A 25,175-nucleotide genomic window follows, 5' to 3' on the forward strand; every position below is an offset into this window, starting at 1 on the left:
CTGGGTACGAGTGGGCCTCCCCACCTCAGTCAGGGGGCTCTCCTATACCCAGGTGCGGGGGAAAAGGGGGCACACGTTAGCTGAGACCCTCAGCAAAAACAATGCCTATGCCCAGAGGTCAGGGGAGTGAAGAAACAGTCTAGGCAGACAGCATGGGTGAGTTCATTTGGTGAAAAAAGCAGGAATGGTTTTCAATCTTCGCTCCAAACAGGAATTTCTCAGGCTGGACAGCGGATTTTTTTTTTAACCTCTGGCTATAAGGACCTTCCGATATTCACAGCCCGGCTCGAATCCCATTTCCTGAAAAGGGCGTCAGTTCTGCTCCCCCAGAAGCATCCCCTCCACCTGCCCCCCTCCGCTGAATGCCAGCCTACACGTCTAGTCATCACATTCTCTTCTTCTTTAGTCTCAGAGGTTTCCTTTAGAGTGCACTGTGCTGGTTTTTGCCTTTTCAAATTGCTCTTAAAGTTTGAAAGCTGTTGTTAAAGTTTTTAAACTGCAAGCGCTCCCTCTACCCCCAGGTGAGGACCCCAGGTGAGGACCCCAGGTGAGTTGTTTATATCTCCCAAGAGGAGATAATAGAAAAACTCTACAGGTAATGAACACTTGCCAATTTCAAGATGCTGTACATTATCATATTTAATCTACACCATGATCTTATGGGGGGTTTAACTGTTTTAAATCTCATTTGGCAAGATAAGGAAACAGGCTCAGAGAACTTCAGTGATTCCAGTCACACGGCTGGTAGAGGCAAGAGGCAGACTTCGAATAAATAAAAACTTAGGATTGTCTGACCCTAAATCATGACCCCTGAGAAAGTATTCAGTCCTCCCCCACCCCAACCTTTTTCTTCCGTTATAACTTGTTCCAACGACATAGTGCAGAAATCTTGCAACCCAGACTTTTCGTCACTGAATTTCCTGAGATAAAACGCTGCTTCTTGCTAAACAATGGGAAGGATGACCCAATTCCTACAAATAATGATTTAAAATAAGGTTCTGAAGTGTGTCTGCCTCCCTGCCTTTCAGCATCCTAATAAGCCAGGCTACCAGCTTGTCCCTTCTGTTCTGCACGACGGAATCCTTCCTCAACTAGTGAATCCACACTGACCCCTGAATAGAGTTAGCCATACGGAAATCCCTGCCCTGATTCCCAAGGATGGCAGCAACAACTGGGTCAGCTCTGCTCCAGTGTAGACCTGGCCTTGAGCAATGGATGCTCTGATCCCATTGCTCCAAAGCTACCTTCTGCTCAGATACATTTTAAAGCTATTTTTCATTAAAAACATTTAGGAGGTTTTGAACAAAAGTTATCAGAAAAGGAGTCATCAGTGAATATCATGCCACAAAACTCTATTTGGCCTTCTTTTTTGTAAGGGGTAAAAATAGTCACCTGCAGTGACCAGGTGATCTAAATGAACATCACTAATGAGGACACCTGGACATCATGTGCCTTTGGATAGGTTGCCCTGAGAGGGATGTGGCATCAATGATATCACATAACATTTTGGCTGGAAACACTTAACCTGAATCTAATTTAACCCAAATTGAGGAACATTCCATAACATAATTGGCCTTACTGTTAAATAATGTCAGTATCATGAAAGATGATGGAAAAGGCTAGAGAATGATCTAGATTAAAGCAGACTAAAGAGAAATAACTAAATGCAATAACAATTCTGAATTGGGACCTATACTAGAGGGAAAAAATGCTATAAGGGCTATTCTTGGCATAATTAACCAAATTGAAATATATAGGTAAAACTATATAATATTAACTTTCCTGAATTTTATAACTTGACTGTGGTAATATTAAGCCAATACTCTTGTTCTTGAGAAATACATGTATCAAGGGGCAAAGGGGCATGATGTTACCTAATCTCAAATAGTTCAGGATAAAATGATGTGTGTGTTATGGTAGAGGGAAGGAGACAGAGAGAATGGAAAAATAAAATAATAGATTGGTAAAATAAATGTGACAAAATGTTAAAAATTGGTAAATCTGGGTAAAAGTATACAGGAGTTCTCTATTATTCTTGCAAATTTTCTGGAAGTTTAAAATTATTTTTTTTTGAAAAAATAACTCTATGAGTGTAAAACAGAGTTGAAGTTCCCAGTTAAAGACAAGATACATTGACTTTGTGGGGGGGAGGGGAGTGTAAAGGGGGGCTGTGGGGAGGGAAACAGAAACTAAGTCCATCCTTAACCGATGCATCATCATTTAATTCAGCTGAGTCAATATTTACTAACTAGCCACTAATCAAAATAACTGATTATATGGCTAAATTCAAGTGTTTATTATGTTATTACCTTTTTTTTTTTTTTTTTTTCTGGCCGCACTACACGGCTTGCAGGATCTTAGTTCCCTGACCAGGGACTGACTGAACCCGGGACCTGGCAGTGAACGTGCCGGGACCTAACCACTTACCACCTGACTGCCAGGGGATTCCCATCAAATATTTATTACCTTTCAAGTGACTTATCTGAGCCACAGATTAAAAATTCCCAAAGGGCCAAATCCCATGGAGCTATTAGGACTGTGCGTTCTCTGCTTCTAGCTGCATATTTAAAAACAACCAGGGTAATAATCCTTGCTGGCATGGCCTTAGGTATTGCATGTGGCTACATGTTACCTGTTTCCTCTACTCCCCCAGATCAGCAGTGGTAGGTCTTCTGCATTTCCTTATTACGCAGGGATGGTTGGGGGAAAAGTTTGAGCAGTATTTTTTTTTTCTGGGACCCTGGCCGGCAAACTGATCTCAAGCCCTAGTCCAGCCATTTGGAATCCTGTCATTTTCAGCATTTTCATTCAGTTGCTAAATTAGCCTTGGGTCCTGCTCCGTGACTCAGATTCAGAAAACCAAGCAGGGGTGGCCTCCTATGATCACCGCTCAGTGAATCTAAGCCCCAGAGAAACAGGAGGTTCTCAGGCCCTACTCTTGCAAAGCAGAGTTTCATGCCTCAGCCTAGGAGCTCATCTCAAACGCCTGGATCCATTTTTCTCTCAACCAGTCAACTTCAAAGCACATTTACCAAATTTCAAATAAAATATCCCAGTTATAAGTTCTACACATATGCCTGCTGGAAACCCAAACTCCAGATGAAGCATTTTTCTCACTTAAAAAGCAGATTAAATTAAGTTTAATAAAGAACTACTTAACTGGTGATTGACAGATAATGCCTACGTTAAGATCAGCTATATTTTGAGGTACAGTCTTTCTGCTTGACAGCTCTTCCTCAGGGTTCTTTCTCTAAGCTCTCTTTCCCAATAGGCCTTTACCATGATTTCAATGACTACTTTTGTGCTGACGTGGCAAAAATCTCTATCTCCCGACAGAGTTCCTCCTCCAGACTCTGGACCCATTATCTCCAATTGCTTCTCTGACAACTTTAGCGTCTTGTGGTGCACCTACAATTCGTCACATCCCAGACACACCTCGTTATCTTCCTGTCCATACCACCATCTCCTACAGGTACCATCCTTTACCTTATGACCCACGCCAGGGACCCGAGTGACATCCTAATCCACTCCGTATGTACTCTTCACACAGCGCTGGGAGGGATCTTTTTAAAACTTCAAGTGTGATTGTGTTTCTTCCTGCTTTAAATGTGACTCCCCAATAAAGTTCAAACCTCTTAACATAACCCTTTATGAACAGCCACACACTTACCTCTCCGAAGAGCTTTCTTACTTTCTACCCTTCCCTTGCATTCTAGGTTCCAGCCATAATCTATTTTATTTCTCCAGGCATATAAAATGTTTTTCTTCACCTCTAGATCTTCACACGTATCATTTTCATTATTCATGAAGCTCTTGCTTAACTTCACCTGGCTGATTCCTTCAGGATCACATGCCCCAGAAAGTCTTGGGCAAACCCCTCGGGTCCAGTCACACTGGCCTCTTCCTTCAAGGAAGAGGGTGTCATGGGCACTCCATCCTCAGGACTTCGTACTGCTGTTCCCTGTGTTTAGAACTCTCCCTGAGATAATCTCATGGCTCCTTTTTAAAGTCCTTAGTAATGTGTTGCCTTCCCTGGAAGCTCTTCCTTGACCACCATATCTAGAATCGCGAGCTTCACCTCTGACACGCTCAACCCTCTTCGTGGCTTCATTTCCCTTCATAGCCCTGTGTCTGACACACTACGTATTTTACTTATTTGGTTGCTTGTCTGTCTCCTCTACTTGCATGTAAGCTTCATGAAAACAAGGATTTTCTTCTGGGGTCTGCTCACTACGCCAGACCAGCACCTTAGGGATATTACATATGTGGAACATAGTAGGTATGTAGGAAAACTTTACTAAACAAAAGAAAGATTAAAGTAAGTTTTTCTGGCTGTTACTTCCCCACAAATATGGGGAGAAACTTCATCATTTCATTTTAGAAGTGGAATACCTCAGCATAGCTCATGAAGTGTCAGTGTGCTAGGGAAAGCATAGTTTGAGAACTTCTGGTTCCCAATATCATATTATGTCACAAAGGAATCTTACAAAATAAAATACCTACCTGGAAAATAAAAGCCATTTTCATCACATCTTGCAATAACCTTCTGGCCTTTGAGTGGATCCAGTTTTTTGGATTTGTTTTTCTTTGTTGGAGTTCCTTGAATTTTCTGTTGCTAAAAAAAAAAATAAAACATTAATAGTTGATAGAAAAAGTAAGTGCAGACAGTGAAGTCACAGATACAGGATAGCATGCGATTCTTTACTTAGAATCACACTGTTGAGGAATTACAGGACATGCATATACTGTATACTCACTCTGGAGTACTTTCTGTTCTATGCTGTTGGGAACAGCCTTTTAAAACTGAACTGATATGGGAAACACTGCACATAGAAAATGAGGCAGAATTTACAGTCTAAATCTAATCAAGCTTTGTTAAAACAAAACAAAAAAAGGCAGCCTTTTCTGGAGAATTTAAACAGGATCCAGAGTTTTAAACTATAATATTCAATATATGCATACACGATCCAAAATGCAACATACAAAAGAAGCAAGCAAACATAACCAATTCTCAAGGTAAAGGAAATCAACAGATCACAGTATTTAGATGGCTCAGGTGTCGGAATAATCAGATTAAGATGCAAATCAGCAGTTATAACCATAGTACCTGAGGTAAAGGTAAATACTCTTGAAATGAACAGTAAGGTAATTGTTTTCAGCTGAGAAAAAGGAACTATTAAAAAAACAAATGGAAATTTTAGAAGTAAAAACAAACCCAACCATAGCTGGAAGGGCTAAATAGCAGAATTGATACGATGGAGGAAAGAGACCTGAAGACAAATGAACAGAAATCATCCAATCTGAAGAAAGAGAAAAAAAGATATTTAAAAATGAGCAAGGGCCTTCGTGTTCCAGATAACCCCTTCAAAGCCCAGCTCAGTTATAATCTCTCTGGGAAGACTTCACCCCCAGGCAATTTCAGAAAAAATGAAGGAAAGTACTGCTCTGTTATTTCCAAATGCTACCACCTGAATCAACACTTGGAGTGAATGTGATTGTTGTGTCCATTACAGGAAGAAACTGGTAGCTTCATTTTTGATCTGTAAAGTCCAATTCCATCTAAAGTCCTATCTTCTATGCTAGATGACTGATCATCAGTAGAGAGACCCAATCTCCACTACTCCTCCAAAAAACCCCCAAAAGCCTCCATTCCATCATCCAGAAAAGTCATTATTTTTGATTTCCAATCAATGTGAGGACCAACGATCTTGTAAAATAAATTTAAAATGAATTATTGGAAAACAAAATAAAAAACAGACATATAGTGTTTGGGTTTCTAGGTAAAATCTATTTAAGAATTCTGAAAAGCAACTGGTAGCAAATGGGTTGGAAAAGAAGACAAGAATTCAAAGTACCACCAAATTGGTAGGGTGTTTACCATTTTTTTCCTCTGGTATTCCCTGGCCTGACCTCAAGACAGCCCAAAACACAGAAGTGGGCTCCAGGGTATAGACAGAGAGAGTTCTAAAAGAAGCCCTCTGGTTCTGGCTTGAGGAATGGGAAAAGGAACTCCTAACCCTTGGAGAGAATACAGAAATCCTTCTCCCCTTTCTCCCTCCATACTCAGACCTCAGTCCCTAAGCAGTTCTGTGCAGTGGCAGCAGTGTTGGCAATACGAGCCTGGAGGAGCCAAAACCCTGCAGGAGTGGAATCTTCTTGCTCCAACAGGGTGGGTGAACCCTCACTGTTCTCTCTCTCTATGTATCTAGCCTCTGTTTGGTCCCAAAGGCAAGCACAATATGTGGAAGCACGCGACTGAGTTAGGGACATAAAACCCTGGACTTCTGGCTGAAGGACTGAAAAGAGGAACCCTAGGAAACCAGAAATTACTTGGGAAGGCCAAGTATTACCCCAATACCAAAACAGGCAAAGACATCACAAGAAAAAGAACACTACAGTCCTATATTCCTCATGAATATAGATGCAAATATCTCTTAAGAAAATATCAGCAAAAAATCCAGCAACATATGAGAAGAATTATATACAATGACCAAGTAGGAGTCATCCAAGGAATGCAAAGCTAATTTAACATCCATAATTATGCATCCACAATTAATGTAATACTCCAAATTAATACAGTAAAGAATAAAACCATATTATTATCTTAATGCATGAAGAAGGCGCATCTGACAAAATCCAACAGCCTTTCATGATAAAGATGCTCAACAAACCAGGAATAGAAGGAGACTTCCTCAACTTGATGAAAAGCATCTGTAAAAAGCCTACAGCAAGCATGACACTTAATGGCGAAATATGGGATGATTTCCCCTTAAGATCAGAAACAAGGCCAGGTACTCTTGCAACTTCTACTTAACATTGTACTTGATGTTCTAGCCAGTGCAATCAGGCAAGAAAAAAATAAAGGCATCCAGATTGGAAAGGAACGGGTAAAGTTGTCTTTCTTCATAAATGATATAACCCTATACGTGGAAAACCCTGAGGAAAGCACATAAACACTACTAGAGTCAACAAGTTTTGCAAGATGTCATGATGCAAGTTAAATATACAAAAAAGAAAAAATTGTATTTCTATGTACTAATAATGAACAGTCTGAAAATAAAATTAAGAAAAGAATTCCATTTATAGAATCAAAAAGAACAGACTAAGGAATAAATTTATCAAAAATATATGAAAAGCTCATACACTGAAAACTACAAAACCCTGCTGAGAGAAATGACAGATCTAAGAAGCTGAATATCATGTTCATGGATGAGAAAACTTGAAATTGTTAAGATAGTCATTTTTACCAAACTGATCTATAGATCCTACATAAATCAAACAAAATCCCAGGAATTTTTTTTTGGCCAAAATTGAGATGCTGATCTTAAAATTTACACATAAATGTAAATGACCCAGAAGAGCCAAAATCATTTTGAAAAAGAACAAACCTGGCGGACTTACTCTTCTTAATTTCAAAACTTACTGTAAACCTTCAGTAATCAAGAAAGTGTGGTCCTGAATTAAGGATAGTCATATGATCCATGGAACAGTATTCAGAGTCCAGAAATAAATCCTTACATTTATGGTCAACTGATTTTTGACACTTTGGAAAAGCTTTTGGCAGTTTCTTTAAAAATTAAACATAAACTTACTGTATGCCCTGGAAATACCACTATTAGACATCTAGCCAAGAGAAATAGAAATTTTTATCACACAAACACTTGTATGTGAGTGTTCATATCAGCATTATTCACAGTAATGGAAAGATGGAAATAATCCAAACGTCAGTGGACTGGGGAAATGGGTAAACAAAATGTGGTATATCAATGCAATGGAATGTTACTCAGCCATTTATATACGAAACTTACAGAAAACACAAACTTATAGAGACAGAAACTGATTAGTGGTTACCTGGGGCTTGAGGTGTAAATGGAGACTGACTCCAAATAGGCATGAGGGATCTCTTCTGGGTGATGGAAATGTTCTGAAACTGGATTGTAGTGGTGGTTGAAGCTCTGTCAGTTTTGCTAAAAATCACTGAATTGAAATAGGCGAATTTTATCGTGTGAAAATTATATTTGTATACATCTGCCTTTTTCAAAAAGGTTAAAATAGGCAGCCATCTACTTCTTGTTTCCTCTGTGTAACTGCTCAAGGTATTTTGCAGATAGTGGGCTGAAGAAGCAAATGAACATAGAAGTTTCTGAATCTACTCTTAAATCAAAAACTAAACAAAATAGGCCTTTTTCTTCAAATTGCTATAGTGTAGAAAATGGGGGTTTTCCCACCCAGATTTTTTTCATTTTTTTCCTTTCTTGACCCTTAACTTATTAATTTTTGGATTTCTCAAAGAAATTAGTCCTCCAACCCAATCAAAGCACCCAGTGACATCATTCACCAGCTTCTCATCTTTGCAGACCATCAAGTGACCCTCTTCTCCATGACACAAAGCCAATATAAACTGTTTTCACATGCACTTTGATGCCATCTTTTTTGCACTGCTATAGCTATACCGTCAATAAAGTATTCGATGCATATTTTATGAGTTCATCTGCTGGTCTTCACTTAAGCAAGTCTCTAATTTATGAGGCAATTGACAATAAAAATTTAAATAACTTCAGGTGGTGTGAACACCACTTACTCTTGGGTCATGATTCATGTTCAGTATGGTTTGGGCTCCTGAAACCTGCAGCTCATTTCCCTGGTGCACTGACATAACTGAGCATTTTGCAGCCATCTATCATTTGTATCTGTTTGGTGATACTTTTCAGGTTCACTAAAAGAAGTGGGAGTATGCTTTATTTCCTGGGAGCTGAAAAGTTAGAGCTAGGTCCTCAGGGAAGAAATAATGAACTAAGGGCTTAAAGTCTCTTGCAGGATGGTGGGATATGATCAAGTCTTCAGACCTGTGTTGCTTGTAGCCTATGTGGTCACAGACAAAAATGTAAGATGAACACCACCCTTTTGTTTATGATGTTCCCATCTAGTTGAATTTTGCTGGGGACCCTCTATTCTCATGAAATTTCTATTTTTACAGATGTACTCAATACGTCAAAGAGGATGGCCCAACATCATTGGTAGCTGATGAATGTCATCTGCCTGTTCCTGGGCTTCACCCGGAGAAGAAACCTAAGCACTCCTTCCCGTGGGCAATCAGAATGACCTCCTGCCCATCTGAAATGGCCTCAAAGGGAGGAGACTGGACCAGGGGACAGGAGAAGTGGGACTGAGCGCTGTCCAGGTGGCTGTGACTTTGGGCAGTCTGTTCACATTTCTGGGCTTCAGTTTCTACATGTGCAAAATACGGGGATAAAATAAATGATCTCTAACATCCTCTCATATCTGTCCAGGAGAGTCTAGGCCTTACTAGCCTTTCTGCAGTGCTGGGGAAACTGTCAGGCTATGTGTGTACACGGACAGGAACACAAGCAGGATACCCTTGCTTGTAGTTTTTACAATATAAGGGAAATGTAATGGCCAGAACTGTGACATGAACAGCAGTGTTTTCCATCATAATACTCCAAATAGATGCCCACACCAGTTTCCTACAGTCAGTTCCTCGACGGAAGATTCCATGTACAGTATATTCTCATTATTGATACAATTTAGAATCTTGAGAATTTGGAATAAGCCAAATTACATCAGCTGTTGCATAAATACCTCACCTGTACATAAAGTGAACCTCCAAAGCCACCTTACTTCACACCATCAGTGTTCATATCAAAGACCAATCAGCCAGGGAGGTGCTGTTGGTCCCTGAGGCATCAGACAGTCTTATCACCTCCAGACCAGTAACAACCTGTTACTACAAAAGATGTCCACATCGATTCCAGAAAGCGATTTTTCCCCTTTAGGTTTCATCAACAGACCAGACATTTATTAGAACCTATGCCTAGATACATTTAAAACTCCTTTTCAAAATTCTAAATGAGTGTAATCACATAATTTACTTAAATAGCCCCTTTTTATCTCTAGATTCCAAATACTGATTCTCTCAATACACTAGCCAGAAGCTAACGAATGTGACTGCTTTCTACAGTTTCACACGTACAAATCTGGGAAGTCAGTTGCCAGAAATCATCAGGGAACCTCTTTTTTTTTTTTTTTTTTTCCCCATAGTTGTCACTCACTTCCCAATTCATCTGATATAGGAAAACCACTCACTCTGTGAGGACCTTCCCTGCAAGGGCAGCAGCAACGGACGGAAGCGATACAGAGGGCTGCCGGTGTTCATTTTTAACACACTGAAAATGCCACCTAAGAAACTGCCTTTTTAAATCGCTGAAAAGTATCACCTGCCATTCGAGTCATTCACACATCTGTGAGTTTACCTGAAAGAATCATTACAGCTACTAAAGGGCTTTGCATACTCACATTCACTCTGCTCTTGTTTCCAACAGTTACTACTATTGGCAAGAATTCATTTCTGGCTGTTTCCACAGCACGTAGCTTTATGGAAGGAACTGTTCACTGTACACTCAGTGATTCTTCCATATCCCTGCAGAGGCAACTCAGCTACACCACAGATAGAGCAGAGAAGCCGTGGTGAAACAAATCAACAGGGCCAGCATTAATACAATGGTTCATTCACAGAAATAGAGCATTGGTCTCCCAGGATGGAAGGACATCGATCAGGGCAGCTAGACACACCATCCCTTCAGCCACAAAGTTGACAGCACCTTTCCAGAAAGATGATATCCCGCTGTTTTTGAGTCTTGCCAAAGACTTTAGAGACCCCTTACAGCCCATACTAGAGGACATTAGCTTCCCTGTTCCTTTCCTGCCATCAGTCACCTATGCACGTGCACAAGACAAGCATGCTACTGGGCTTTAAAATGAAATCTATGGGGACTTCCCTGGCAGTCCAGTGGTTAAGACTCTGCACTTCCAATGCCGGGGGTGCGGGTTCGATCCCTGGTCCAGGAGCTAAGATCCCACATGCTGCACGGTATGGCCAAAAATAAAATAAAATAAAAAATAAAATAAAATAACATTCTTTACAAAAATAAATTTAAAAAAAGAAATCTATGGAGGACAAGGGGATGGAGAATGAGAGAACAAGAAATGCTACCACTAGATAAATAAGCTGACCCATCTCTAGGTTCAAGTGCCTGGGAGTCACTGCTGCCAGTTTCAGTGAGGAAGTCAGATAGGCAATGATGCTGGCAGTTAGGGATGCTGTCCACTGGATAATTGATTTTGCCTTGTCTCCAAAATTCAGAGAATCCAATTCACTTCTTTGCCAGATTCAATTATCAGAGGGTGCAGATCAGGATCCAACATGGTCTACCCTCCTTTCATTTCATTACTTAGTTTCAAGGTCATGCTCTCAGGTTTGCATTGGTGGAGTAAAGTTTCTAAATGTTTGATGCTTTCAAATTTTCCATTTAACAAACAACATGTTTTCACATCAGGTACACAGTGCACTTCCATGATGTAACTAGAACTAGTCTTCGGCTCAAAATCTTGTCATAAAACCACTATATTTTTTCCTGCCTCAAATCACTGAACTCTGCTGGACCCAATCCCCAAACTATACTAGCGGCAGTTCCAATGGCTTGTCTGTCCATGTTTTGTCCTTAAAGCCAAGTAAAGTCTGTGACTGTGCTAATCAAGATAATACACGTAGTGTCAGGCATGTTCTGACCTTTCCTCTCGCTAGGATACCTAATTACAAGACCAGAATACTTGCAAACTGTCTCTGAATAATTCAACTCTTTTTAAAACCTTGGTAAGGAGGACAGAGCCAGCCTGGAGCATTTTCTGACATTCACTATCTCTCCCTTCATTTAGATTTAGAGGGGTTTCTCCACCATGAGAGTATCCAGGGTCTGCATCCCTTTTGGAAATGGGTTCTGGAGAGAAAATGAGAAAAAGACCTTACAGGAAAACATAAATCAGGGATGGCAAACTCCTGCCCAGCCCCTCTAGGCAGCGGAGTGACCAACCCATGGTAAAGAATTGAAAGGACTTGGATAGGCTATTTGCATTTTAACAGGAGTCAAACCATAAGGCTAAAGAAGTGAAGCTCTAGGTGGAATTTCCTGCCTCAGCCCCTCCGGTCTGAAGAGGAAGCTAAGACTCCTTGCAAGACCTCTCACAAGCACAGCAGGTCGGCGCTGGGCTCCCGGGGACCCTGAGGACACCGTGTGTGAGCCCAAGGCTTAAGGCGGAAGCTGCGGCCAGGAGGACGTGCAGAGAGAATTATCGTCCCCTTTCAGAAGCCTCAGGAGCTTAGCCGTGCTTTAAAATCCAAAGCAGCATAGGGACGTGCTTTTTCGGAGCTGTTTCCCCCTCCTCCTCAGGGAACATCATAACTTTAGGAAACACAGCGTGAGCAACACGTGTCCCCAAAACTTCTGTGCGGGTTTCCACTTCCCCTCTCCGGGGGCTGCTTCCTGAGCAGATCAGGACTGGTGAGCTGCTTGGCCTTCCCCTCTTCCCGATGTGGTTCCTGTGCTGTGTGAGGGGCTGCTTAGGAAGCACAGGAAACAATTACAGGATGATGCCCTGAACTACCAGACAGCCCCCAGACAGGTCCCCAGCACTGAGCAAGGGAGAAGACTTAACCACTCTGACAGTCAAATCTCCAGTCAAATTTCAGTCAATAGCAACTCAAAGGGCTTTTGTGGGAGGCTGAACTTATTTTGGGTGGTTTTTTTTTTTTTTTGGTAGGAGCAAAGGAACCTAATAAATATGCATTAGATGCTGAATCGAACGATCTCCCTAGCTTGAAGAGCACACTTGTAACATCTTCTCAGGGAACACTCCCTTGTTGCTCTTTTAGGGAAGAATCAAAGAGAGAAAAACTTGGAATGTTTTAAGTATTTAAACCTGAAAATTACTACAGCGCTGTGGCCTGCAATTCGGATGTTACTGACGTAGTTATCTACAGGCAGCTACTCCAGAGATGCACCACAGCCATACACTGGAGCCGCTTCTGTGTCATTGCCTGCAGCGTGGACCACCGCCAGCTGTCTGCTGTGGTTGTATACAGATACCTCACACGAGGTGATGGCATAAAAAGAAATGCTGAGCCTTTAAGAAAACTTTTCAAGAGATCTCTGTGCTGGTTACTCTGGGCCATCCACCTGCCCCCAAGTCCATTCCCTGCCCTGCTCCATGCCCCAGGAGGCTGACCCCCAAGGACAACATGACCCAATTTCTCTTGTTGGCTGACTTTCCAATAGGCTGAGCCAATGGGAGGCGAGAGGTCGGAGGGCAGCAGGGGGAGGAAGACAGGGGTATTGGCTCTGGGCTCCCTCCGTGACCTTTGTCTCTCTAGGAATACCCCCTACTCTGGCTAGTGGACTTCGCTCTTACAGGCTCCAGTAGCACTATTTCTCTCCACCCTTCAAGTCTGGGGGTGGTGACAACTTCCTGCTATTGCCAGTGCTGGGGTGAAATCCCCTTTTGGCTGCCTTAGACCTGCCTCCGCCTCTGCAAATAGTCCCTTCATTAATGTTTCTTCACTTGAAGTGACTGAATGGGATTCTGTTTCCTGCCTGGACCCTCCTGATAAGCCCTCCACATTCAGTTCTCCTCCTTCAGACTGGGAGGTCAATGACCCTCCCCAAACCTGTTTAGGGTAGAACTTACGCCAATGAAAAAAGATGAGCCTTGTGGCAAAAGAGTGCTAGGGTCCACCCAGCTGAAATCTCCAGCCAGGATGGCTGTCCTCAGCTTTAGAATGAAAAGACAATCTGGCAGTGATTTTTGTCCCTGGAGCTGATACCCTCCTTCCCACTCCTAAACATCAGGATACTAGACAGAAAACTTTCTGGATACTATTTAGAGCTGGTGGGAGTTTTTCTTCCCTTCTGTGAATTTCCTTCAGTGGCTGGTCTTCCTGAGTAGGATCCTCTCCTTAAATCCCCAGCTAACTGGGGCATGATCACGGCACGGCAGCATCTTCTCTTTGGCATCCTCGCCCATCCCATCCAGGCACCTCACTCTCTCTGGGATTTCAGTCTCACCCTGGCCACATGTCCTACCATTATCTCTCAGGAACCCATCAGGGGTCTGGTTTCCATATGTTAATGTATCACCAAGGCACTGGCCTGAACGTGCACGTGTCATTCTTTGTGTGATGGCATCACTGATGCACAACCCACACCTGCTAATTCCCCACCCTTGCACCAGGGGATCTTTTGTGTCACTGTCACTAAGGAGTCAGTCCTCCTACCAGACCCAAGTATCAGCAGAAGAGACTAAAGGTTTTACTTGTGGAATGAGAAAGCCTGGCTAGTCATAAAGGGTTAAGGTGTGATGCCTCCGTTCTCCCCTTAAAGAGGGAATAATGAGAGCTGCAAAAGGATGGGTTACAATGCAAGAATGACAACTGGTCCAATTATTATTTGGGAGCAGATATAACAAATGATGCTACTTATTCTGACTTCATTTTATATACAACTCAAAGAAATTTCTCTCTAAGTCTCCCCAACTAATGTTCTCCTGTGTAGTGTCAAAGTCACAACCCAATATAATGTTTTCAAATCCAAGTGGTCTCTTTTCGTCCCTTCATTCTCCCATTCCCATCTCACCCAGCCTCACCCATATCCTCCCTCCTGCTGTGCATTTTCCTAACACTCTCTCCTGGACAGTTTTCCACGGAGTGGACCACTCAATTAGTCATTTTTCAAAGCTAGAGACTCCACATTCCTTGCCAGTCTCAACTTGGAAAAGAAACCACGTGCAGCCAGCTGTGTAAGTACATTTCCGAGGCCTCTATTAGGGTTGTTTAGAGCTACTTAGAATTTAACAAGATTTTCTGCCTCCGAGTTTTTCAAGGCAGCCAAGGTTGGGTGCAGAAAGCCCGTTGGATCTTTCTGGGTCTGGATTCTGTGGGATTCTGATTGTTCTGGAGAACAATCCTTATTTACTAAGAAAATGCTGCAGGACAACATAGCTGGAGCTGCCCTAGACCAGGCTCCCAGCGAAAACTTGGGAAGTTTAATTACAACTCAGATGGCCTTGGTGATTTCCACCATACTGCAGCTCCGAGGGCTCGGGAGTGGCCAGTGACGTCGGACTCTGCAATCACGGCAACAAGAAGGGTGCTCGTGAAGGGAGCTTTCAAGTGGAATTTACAATTTCAGAGTTAAGATCTTTCATTATGCAGTCAGTAAGCCAAGCACCTATCTCCAGAGATGCCACGAAACTAGTGGATTACAGAAATAGGGAGGGACAATTAATCATGGAATGTGTCCCGTATAAGGTGCTGGGCAGAGCAGGTGGGATAATGATGCTTGCCCTACGTCTGATCCTGGGGCCAGCAAGGGACTGCCAGTGAAAGCCTGAGTGGAAAAAGCAGGGTGCATTCTAGCCAGACACTGGCATGTATAGCCACTTCTCCCCACCTCTGATCCTCACCAACAGAAAAATCAGGAAGCTGTCCCAAACTCAGGAACCAACATGGCAGCTACTGTGGGTGCCAGCGTACTGTAGGGGAAAGAATCAGAGAGCCACAGACCTCCAGACTCCATCACATATTCTGGAGTGGATCAAACAGTAGCCACTCCCTTCGGAACACACGTGGGCATTTCTGATTGGGCATCCCATTCCGACCAACTTTGATCACCTTTTGTTACTTCTTATCAATAAACTTTAGGGGGTCTTAATGAAAAACAGGTTTCTTCCTCTCCAAATTACAGTCATTGATCAAAATCTTTGGCCTCTGCTAAAAACATTTAAAGTGAGACTTTTTTTATATGAGTCAATGAAAATGCCTTGCATCTGTGATGGATTTTCACCGCAGGATCCCAAAAGGCCTGGCGATCTTGAGCTTTGGTCCGAACCATTTTTCACGCTGAAGGATGAGACTTGTTAGCAGGTCATGAAATCAACTCAACAGAGCACGATAAAAATGGAATAAAAATACCACACAATACATCACACATGGTAAGGAGAAGTACCGTTTTAAGAAAATAATACAGAAAATCTTCCATTGCAGACGGCCATGTTGAGAGTGGAAAGAACTCTGTAGATGAGCTGCCAACCATGGACCCCTCCCCGCCTGTTCATTACCTACGGACTATTGTCCTGGGCACATGGGTGCTTTCCTGAACTGACAGTGGGGGCTTTGGTCACCCTATGTAGGGACAGGGCAGTGCAAGGACAGCCTTAGCCCCTGACCAAGAAAGGGGGCAGCAGTGGATCCATCAATACCATCACACAAACTCAATGTCTTCCTCGCTCTGGCTCCCACATCAAGTTCCCTCCATTTTTTCTCCTTTGCTTTCTAGGAGGATCTTGAACAAAAAGTGAACTTCCTGTATTTACTTTCTCCACTGCTCTCTACTTCTCCATCCTCTGTACACTGGCTTCCACTCCCAAAATGCCACCGAAGTTGTTCTGGCTAAGATCACTAACGATCTCCCTCTTGAAAATCAAATGGTTTTCAGACATCATCCTGTATGACTTTCCAAACTCCTCAGTAATAGTTTAACAACGGAAATAGCAATGACGGGCAAGGTGGGTTGAGGGCATTTCCTGTTGAGCATTTAGCGTGGCACGCTGTACTCAGCATATTACGCGCGTTGTCTCACAACCATCTTGCAGGTGGCTACTATGACTTTTCTAATTTAAGGATGAGGGATCTAGGCTTAGAGTGCCTAAGGAAGGTCCACATCTGGAAGTACTGAGACTTGCATTCAGGTCTGTCTGACTCCAGACCCAGGGCTCTTGCCATCTCTCCTCCTCAGGCTCTGACATCATAGCTCCCTACCCTGCGCCTTCTGCTCCTCTAGCTTTCCTGTCTTGGCCCTTTCCACAGTCTCCTCTTCCTTTCTCAGCACCTCAAATGACCTCCAAATCTATCTCTGTAACATGGACTTATCTCCTAAGCTCCAAACACATGGCTGCCTATCGGTCTTTCTCGCCGGGATGCCCTATGGACATCTAAGGATCAAGAGGACCTAAAGTGAGTTACCTTTCCCTGAAAATCCACTCTGCCTCCCATGGTAGCTCTTCCTCTTGTTCTTTCATTCATGTATTCATTCGAATGCCTGGGAGTGCCTACAAGGTGCCATGCGATACTGCAGCAACACTAGGTATACCCAGAACACAACGGACCAAGTCCCACCCTCATTCCAGCGGAGGAGACAGATGATGAACAAATACGTACATGATGGTAGGTGGTGAAACGTGCTGTGAAGAAAACAAAAATGTGGGAAGGGGTTAGAGAATGACAGGGTGTTTAGAGGGGCTGTCTCTCTGCGGAGCAGAGGTGACACGGATGTGGTGGCTAACCGTGCCTCTGTCTCCCAGTTGTCCAAGACGGGAAGTTTGTGGGTATCCTCAACGTTGCCCTCTGGCTCACCCCACACATTCACTTTCCACCAACTGGTATCTCTTTCACCCATTCCCTCCCCACTGTACCGGCTTGACTCAAGGACTCAACACCTCTCAGTGGAGGCTGCACCTGGTTTTGGTCTTCCCCCCCTACACTGAGCCTCATCTTGCTGCCAAAAAAATCTTTCCAAGACACAAATCTGCTCATGTCCTCCACTTGCTGAAAAGCCCTCGCTGGTACCCACTTCCTACAGGCTTGGTTCCTGATCCTAGGGAAGATTTCCAAGTTCCCTGTATTCTGGGGCCATCTTCCCTTTCCCGTCTTGTCTCCTGCCACGCCTCTGGTGAACATGCCATGCTCTTTCCACCTTCCTGCCTTTGCACAAACAGTTTCTCTCACTCAGAACATTTCTCACACTCCCCCCCTCAAATTCCTACACATCCTTCCAGACCAAATTCAATCATCCCCTCCATGAAGACTTCCTCAACGCCTCAGCCAGAATCGTTCGCTTCTTCCCATCTTCCAGTTGTTCTATGGCTATGCCTCTGTTGTCATATTTATAATACTCTGCTATGAGGATCTGGGTTTCATTCCTTCGATAAATATTTCTGCATGTCCACTGTGTGCCAGGCATCATTCTCAGGGGATGTAGCTATGGATACAGCTACAAGTAAGGCCAGACAAGAGCTCAGCTCTCACATAGGTTACGTTCTATGCCAGTATGTCTCCTCCACTAGGCTGGATCCATGTCTCCACTGCTGTTAACAAACCCCTATTTTGTGTCCAATGTATAGTATCACCTTGGGAGGCCCCGAGGAAAGAAAGAAGAATGTGGCAGGCTGAGACCACCTGTGACAAGGACAGAATCTGATCCATGGTCGGGAGTGAACAAATGTTTCTGGATGAAGAAACTGTGGAAATTATTTTAATTCCCACTCTGTGGACAAGGGAATAAAAAAATAGAGCAATTAATTCACATCCCATGAACAATGAGCTTTTGATTCCCACAAATTCAGGAGACTACACTACGCTCTGAAACACACGAGGCTTCTTTCCACTTCATTAGCAACACTTCCCATTTTAACATTTAATATAAAGTATAGATAAAAGAATAATGCTTGCAAATTCTGCTGTTAGGCAGTAATGTCACCAGAGCTCAACATGCGAAAGTCCATCATTTAGAACCTATCTGTTCACCTCAACTAGAGTAAGAGTGGGACCTGGTCCATGTGTTGAGGTACCTCTAGTGCCTAGAATAGGGCTTGGTACCTCATAGGAACTCATACATATTCCAACGAATAAATGAAAGAACAGAGAGGAAGAAGCGTGAGGAAAAGAAGAGCAGATTTCCAGGGAGAGGGATTGAATTCATTTGAATTCAGTCTTCTTGATTCTCGGTGTTTACAGGGCACCTATGTGAGGAAGGCCAATATACAGCCACATGTTTGGGGTCATCAGATGGTGCCTTCCGAGGAAAGACTGAACAACTCTTTGAGGAGGTCACTTTGAATAACAACGACCACCCCCCCCCATATATATAAATAAATAAATAAAAACAAAAATATAAATAAAGATATGATAAAACTTTTGCACTCTGCACAAAAGAAATCGCTTTCTACACTGAAGGAAAAAAAGCCATTTGCAGGGGAAAAATAAATTTAAATAAAAATAAGCAAATAAAACACAAGAACCTAGAACAGCAAATACAGAATTTAAAACCAGGCAAAGCTGGTATCACTTAGCAAAGACTGAAATCAAAAAAGATGAATCTCAAAGGTCAGTTCCTTGGATATATCTTTTAGACTATCATATGGTAAATATATTAAAATCATATAGAACTCAGTAAGAGTCTGGATGAACTGTTCCAGGTTTACACGCACCCTACTATAGTCAGAAAGAGGATATTACACAGGCAGCAAGTATTTAGAGCCCCCAAATGTTCACGTCCTTTGGTCCAAGAATCCCACACCTAAGAATTTATCCTAGCAAAATAGTTCAACTATATGCACTATAGAAGCAATAAAACATGATGTGAAAGAGAAGAAAATTGGAAAAAACCCTCAAATGCCCAACATCCAGTGAAGAGTTAAACAAATCAGGGCATTTACACACCATGGAATATTATGTAACCACAAAAAATATCAGTCTGATGATTCAGCAAAAACACCAAGAAAATATATGAGACGTTGAAAAGCAGACCATAAAATGATTATGGATACTCTAACTGCAATTCTGTGTAAAATTTATTCAAGGAAAAGAAACAATTAAAAGTAAACGATACAAAGTGGTAATAAATAATATGGCTGCCAGAAAATAAATTTTCCTTGTAGAAGGTCTGTTTTACTAGTAATAATAATTGCAAACACTTATGTGGGGAGCTTTCAATACTAAGTACTTTAAATGCTCATTTTGCTTCCGTAACAAGCCTATGAGGCAGATACTATTAACACTCTGATTTTACAGATTTAAAAAAAACCCCTAAGGTTTAGAGAGACAGAGTCACTGGCCAAGATCACACAGGGATTAGGTGGTAGGTCTGAGGCTGGACTTTGGTCCGGCTCATATCGAAGTCCAGGCTTTTAATCACTACACGATACTTCTGTTTAGATTTATTTTTCAATTAAAACACGTATTGTTTAAAAAATAAGGCCAGAGTAAAATCAAATGGCATTTCCTTTCTGTTGAAAGAAGTCCTGAGACCTTAAGTGGGTTGGCTGTAACTCTTAGAAATCAGTGCAGTGGGAGGTGGGAGAGAGGGGAGGCCAGCACAGGAATGGCAAGGGCTTGGGATAGGAGGGAGGGAGGGAATACAGACAACCTCCACGGTACACACCTCTTCAAGGGCCCTGCTCACATGATTCTCCTTCTTGGCAGCCTCCTGGAGCTCCATGGCCTGCTGCACATACATTTTCCCAGCTAGGATTTCATTCTCCAGCACTGACAGCTCCTTCAAGGAAATGGGCCAATTCAACCGTTCTAATGCCTTGTTTAAAGCTGCCTTGTTTTCTAAGTAACGCATTGGTTTGTTTGCACCTAACCTAAAAAAAGAAGAAGAAAGAGAAACATAAAGTAATCACAGTAGAACATAGTAGAACATATGGAAAGATGTTTTTTCTGTAAACCCTCCCCTGAGAAACATCTGTCAAAGCAGATGTCAGGTGTCAGTTGACAGAATCACAGCCATGCCTTCTGGCCTGTCAGGGCTTTGGTAGTTTATGCAAGTCAGAAACAATCATCTCCGAGTCACGGTAGGCACTTTTCCCCATTACCTAATTTGATGATCTGATTTTATAGAAGTTTGATACACGTAAGTTATTTTTTCAACAATTTTTTCAGCGTATCTGGAACCCATTCCTTTCTCCCTAGGTCTAACATTTGGCAGAACCAACAGTGAGTTTCAAAGACATTTCACACAACTATGCCTAGCAGTGACTCTGGAAAACAAAGCAAACCCTAAACTCAAATATTTGTCTCAGTGCAGTAATTCTCCTATTAGCTCATGTTAGCTATTTTTATCTTCTCTCCTCTTGTAAGCCTAAATAGACCTAAACTTTCTGGCTTCACTGTTTTGGTACACAAAGAACAGAAGCCAAACTTTCTATCAGCTGATGAACAAGCTGTGTGATTCCAGGGGAACCCAGTGGGGTGTGGAGGTCCCAAGTCCTGGATTCTGTTTCCAGTCCCAGTACTTATGAGTCAGATACTCATGGAAGCGGGTACAGAGATTGACTGATTGAGGGACATGGGGGAGGAAAAACATTTCATAACTGTCATTCTCTTATTGTTGAAAATGTCATGGCATTTTTTTAGATGTCGGGTGTTGGAAGAGCACACTGTTAAACCAGTACATTCACAGGACTCAATCCACAAACAAACTTGTCAACAGAAGACAGCAAAAATTCTTATTAAAAAATCTAAATTGGTGTGATGTCAGCAAAGTGGTGAAATGAGAAACCCCAGGCCCTTATTCCCCCACAAAGACACTGACTAACCATATAAAGACCAAACTGCCTTTGTGAGAATTCTAGAAACCAGTTAAAATGTACCTGCCCTCCAGCACCACAAAGCCAACAAGAGTAGGCATTGAAGCGAGTAGGAACATGTGTTGCATTTTGTCTGGCCAAGCCCCTCCCCTTCCCTGGCACACTGCAGAGCAACTGGGAGAAAACTCCTATTCAACACGTATCCAACATTTTGGTCTTTTGTGGCGCTTCCTGGGAGACTGGCTTCTGTCTCACTTGACTCAGAATGTTGATAAAAATGGCAGTATACTTTGGATGCCAGGTTGGGGCAGCTGAGAACAAAGGCAAGTTTCATGGGTGGTTACAGCACCAGAGATACTGCCGTACTAAAGACAGACACCAGGGAGAGCAAGAGATTACGGGTTCCTAAGAAAAAAACAGGGGCAAAACCTCTTCAACTGGGAAATGACATGCACAAGCCTAGAGAAGACATATCCCCAGAAAAGGTGTGAGAGGGTCCCAGAATCTCTAGCCAGAATGATTGGTGAAGGTCTTCCCCTGTAAGAAGCCACCTGTAAAGACTGGGAGAAGTGTTTGTTTTATCAAATGCCCAATATTGCCTAAAGATACTAAGGCATACAAAGAAACAGAGAAAGATGGCCCAATCCAGGAAACAAAATAATCTCCAGAAAATCTACCCTAAAGAAAGGAGATCTATGAATTACCTGACAAACAACTGAAAATAACTGTCTTAAAAATGCTCAATGAGCTCAAGGAGAATACAGACAACTAAATGAAATCAGGAAAATGATGCATGAACAAAATGAGAATATCAACAGATATAGAGACTATAAAAAGAACCAAACAGAAATTCTGGATCTGAAGAATACATTAACTGAGCAAAATGGAGGGCTAGTGGAAAGCTGCTGCATTGCACAGGGAGATCTGCTTGGTACTTTGTGACGACCTAATGGGGTTGGATAGGGAGAGTGGGAGGGAGGCTCAAGAGGGGATATGGGGATATATGTATACATATAGCTGATTCACTTTGTTGTACGGCAGAAACTAACACAACATTGTAAAGCAATTATACTCCAATAAAGATATATATAGAAAAATAATACAATAACTGAAGAATTCACTAGAGAGCTTCAAAAGCACACTTCGTCAATCAGAAGAAATAAATTAGCAAATTATGACTATTTTAAGTCATAAATTGTTACAAGGACAAAGAAGGACATTATATAATGGTAAAAGGGTCTATCTACCAGGAAGATTTGACAATCATAAATACATATGCACCTAATTTCAGAGCTCCCAAATATAGAAGCAAACATTAACAGAATTGAAGGGAGAAATAGAAAGAAACAATATAAAAGGAGATTTCAATTTCCATTTTCAATAATGGATAGAACCACCAAACAGAAGACCAATAAAGAAACAGAGGACTTGAAAAACACTATAGATTAATTAGACCTAACAGACATATACAGAACACATCACCAGCCAACAGCAGAATACATATTCTTAAGTACACATGGAACATTCTCTCCAGGATAAACCACATATAAGAATACAAGTATTAAAGGTTTTTAAGATAAAATCATATAAAGTATAATCTCCAATAACAATGGAATAAAACTAGAAATCATTAGCAGAAGGAAAACTGGAAAATACACAAATATGTGGAAATTAAACAACCCACTCTTAAACAACCAATGGGTCAAAGAAGAAATCCTAAGGGAGATTATAAAATATCTTGAGATATTTTAAAATAAAAATACAACATATCAAAATGTCTAAGATATAGCAAAAGCAGTCATAAGAGGGAAATTTATAGTGCTAAATATTTACATTAAAAAAGAGGAAAAATCTCAAATCAACAACCTAACTTTACACCTAAAGGAACTGGGAAAATGGAGAATAAACTAAACTAAACCCAAGTTAGCAGAAAGAAGGAAATAAGGATTAGAGCAGAAATAAGTGAAATAGAGTATAGAAAAACAATAGAAAAAAATCTATGGAACTAAGAGTTAGATTCTGGAAAGAACAACAAAACTGACAAATGCTTATTAGCTAGATTAAGAGGAAAAAAGAGAAGATTCAAATAACTAGAATCAGAAAGGAAACAGTGAACATTACAACTGTTGTCACAGAAATAAAAAGGATCATAAAAGACTACTATGATCCATTATACACCAACAAAATGGATAACCTAGAGGAAATGGATAAATTCCTATAAAATTATAACCAACTAAGACTGAATCAGGAAGAAATAAAAAATCTAAACAGACCTATAACTAGTAAGGAGACTGAATCAGTAATCAAATAATTTCCAACAAGCTTGACTTCAGCACTATGTAGCTTCCATGGAGAGTGCTACCACACATTCAAAGAAGATTTAACACCAATCCTCCTCAAATACTTCCAAATATTTAAGAGCAGGGAACATTTTGAAACTCATTCTATGATGCCAGCATTACCCTGATACCAAAGCCAGACAAAGATACTACAAGAAAACTACAGCCCAATATTCCTTGTGAACATTGATTCAAAAATCCTCAACACAATACTAGCAAACCAAATTCAACAGCATATTATGAAAGGATTAAACACCATGAAGAGTGAGATTTTATTCCTGGAATGCAACATACAAAAATGAATCAATATAATACATCACAGTAACAGAATGAAGGAAAAAAACCACTTGATCATCTCAATTGATACAGCAAAATCATGACAAAATTCAACACTCTTTCGTGATTAAAAAGTCAAACACTCAACAAACTAGGAATAGAAGGAAACTATCTCAATATAATAAAGGCCTCATAACTTACTCAAACCTTGCTTTAGATAGTGAGGAGGGAAGTGATGTCATGAAAGGTGGTGGAGTAGAGAAATCAAGGAATTTGTCTTTTCACCAAAACAACTATTGATAGAATTAGCTATTTTGAAATTCTGGAATCTAGTTGAATACTTACAGTATCCAGGGGAATGCTTGATGAAGACAGAGGCTGGCATTTAGGGAAATCTCTGTCAGGTCACTGGCTGACCACAGAGATGAAACAATACTTCAGTGAACACACATGACAAGGAATATAGTCTTTGCAAAAACAGTGTGGAAAGACACTAAACAGACAAGTGCAGCCTTCATCAGGCAACAACAGAAATTTCTGGGAAGGGTCGAGAATCTAATTTCCAGAGTTACTACATTACAATGTCCAAAATGTTCTGTTCTCAATAAAAAATTGCAAAGAACACAAAGAAACATGGAAGTATATAACCCATTCACATGGAAAAAAAGAAACTGACAGATGAAGTCCAGACACTGGATTTGGTAGAGAAAGACTTTAAAATAACTGTCTTAAATATGCTCAAAGAGGTGAAGGGAACCATGGACAAAGAACTAAATGAAATCCTGAGAATGATATATGAGCAACTAGACAATATCAATAAAGAGAAATTATGAAAATGAACCAAATAGAAATTCTAGAGCTGAAAAGTACTATAGGTGAAATGAAAAATTCATTAGAGGGTTTTAACAGTAGATTTGAGCAGGCAGGAGAAAGAATCAGCCAATTTGCAGATAGATCAAATGAGATTACATAGTGTCTGGAGTAGAAAGAATACAAGAATGAAGAAGAGTCTAAAGGACATATGGGATTCTATCAAGCTTAACAACATATGCATTATGAGAGTGCCAAAAGGAAATGAGAGAGAAAAGCGTGAAAATATTTGGCAAAAATGAAATAATGGCCAAAAACTCTCCAAATTTGATGGAAGACATACATCTACACAATCCAAGAGGCACAGTGAATGAAAAGCAGAATACACTCAAAGAGAGCTGTACCAAGACACTATACTATAATTAAACTGTTGAAAGACAAAGACAAAGACAGAGGATCTTGAAAGCAACAAAAGTGGCTCATGAACAAGAAATCCTCAATAAGATCAACAGCTGATTACTTATGAGAAACCAT

At 41.3% G+C, this 25,175-nt stretch overlaps 1 protein-coding gene across 1 annotated transcript in view; it reads right to left on the reverse strand.

The window, feature by feature from the left end:
• VWA3B (von Willebrand factor A domain containing 3B) overlaps positions 1-25,175 on the reverse strand; it is a 216,764-nt gene that overhangs the window by 15,601 nt on the left and 175,988 nt on the right. Inside the window, exons 22-23 of the mRNA XM_060309302.1 lie at positions 20,067-20,271; positions 4,504-4,615 (exon numbers count right to left, since the gene is read on the reverse strand). Coding sequence (XP_060165285.1) covers positions 4,504-4,615; positions 20,067-20,271 — 317 coding nt within the window. The remainder of the gene's footprint in view (positions 1-4,503; positions 4,616-20,066; positions 20,272-25,175) is intronic.

The sequence above is a fragment of the Globicephala melas genome, chromosome 12, assembly GCF_963455315.2.
Source record: "Globicephala melas chromosome 12, mGloMel1.2, whole genome shotgun sequence".
Taxonomy (NCBI): Eukaryota; Metazoa; Chordata; class Mammalia; order Artiodactyla; family Delphinidae; genus Globicephala; species Globicephala melas.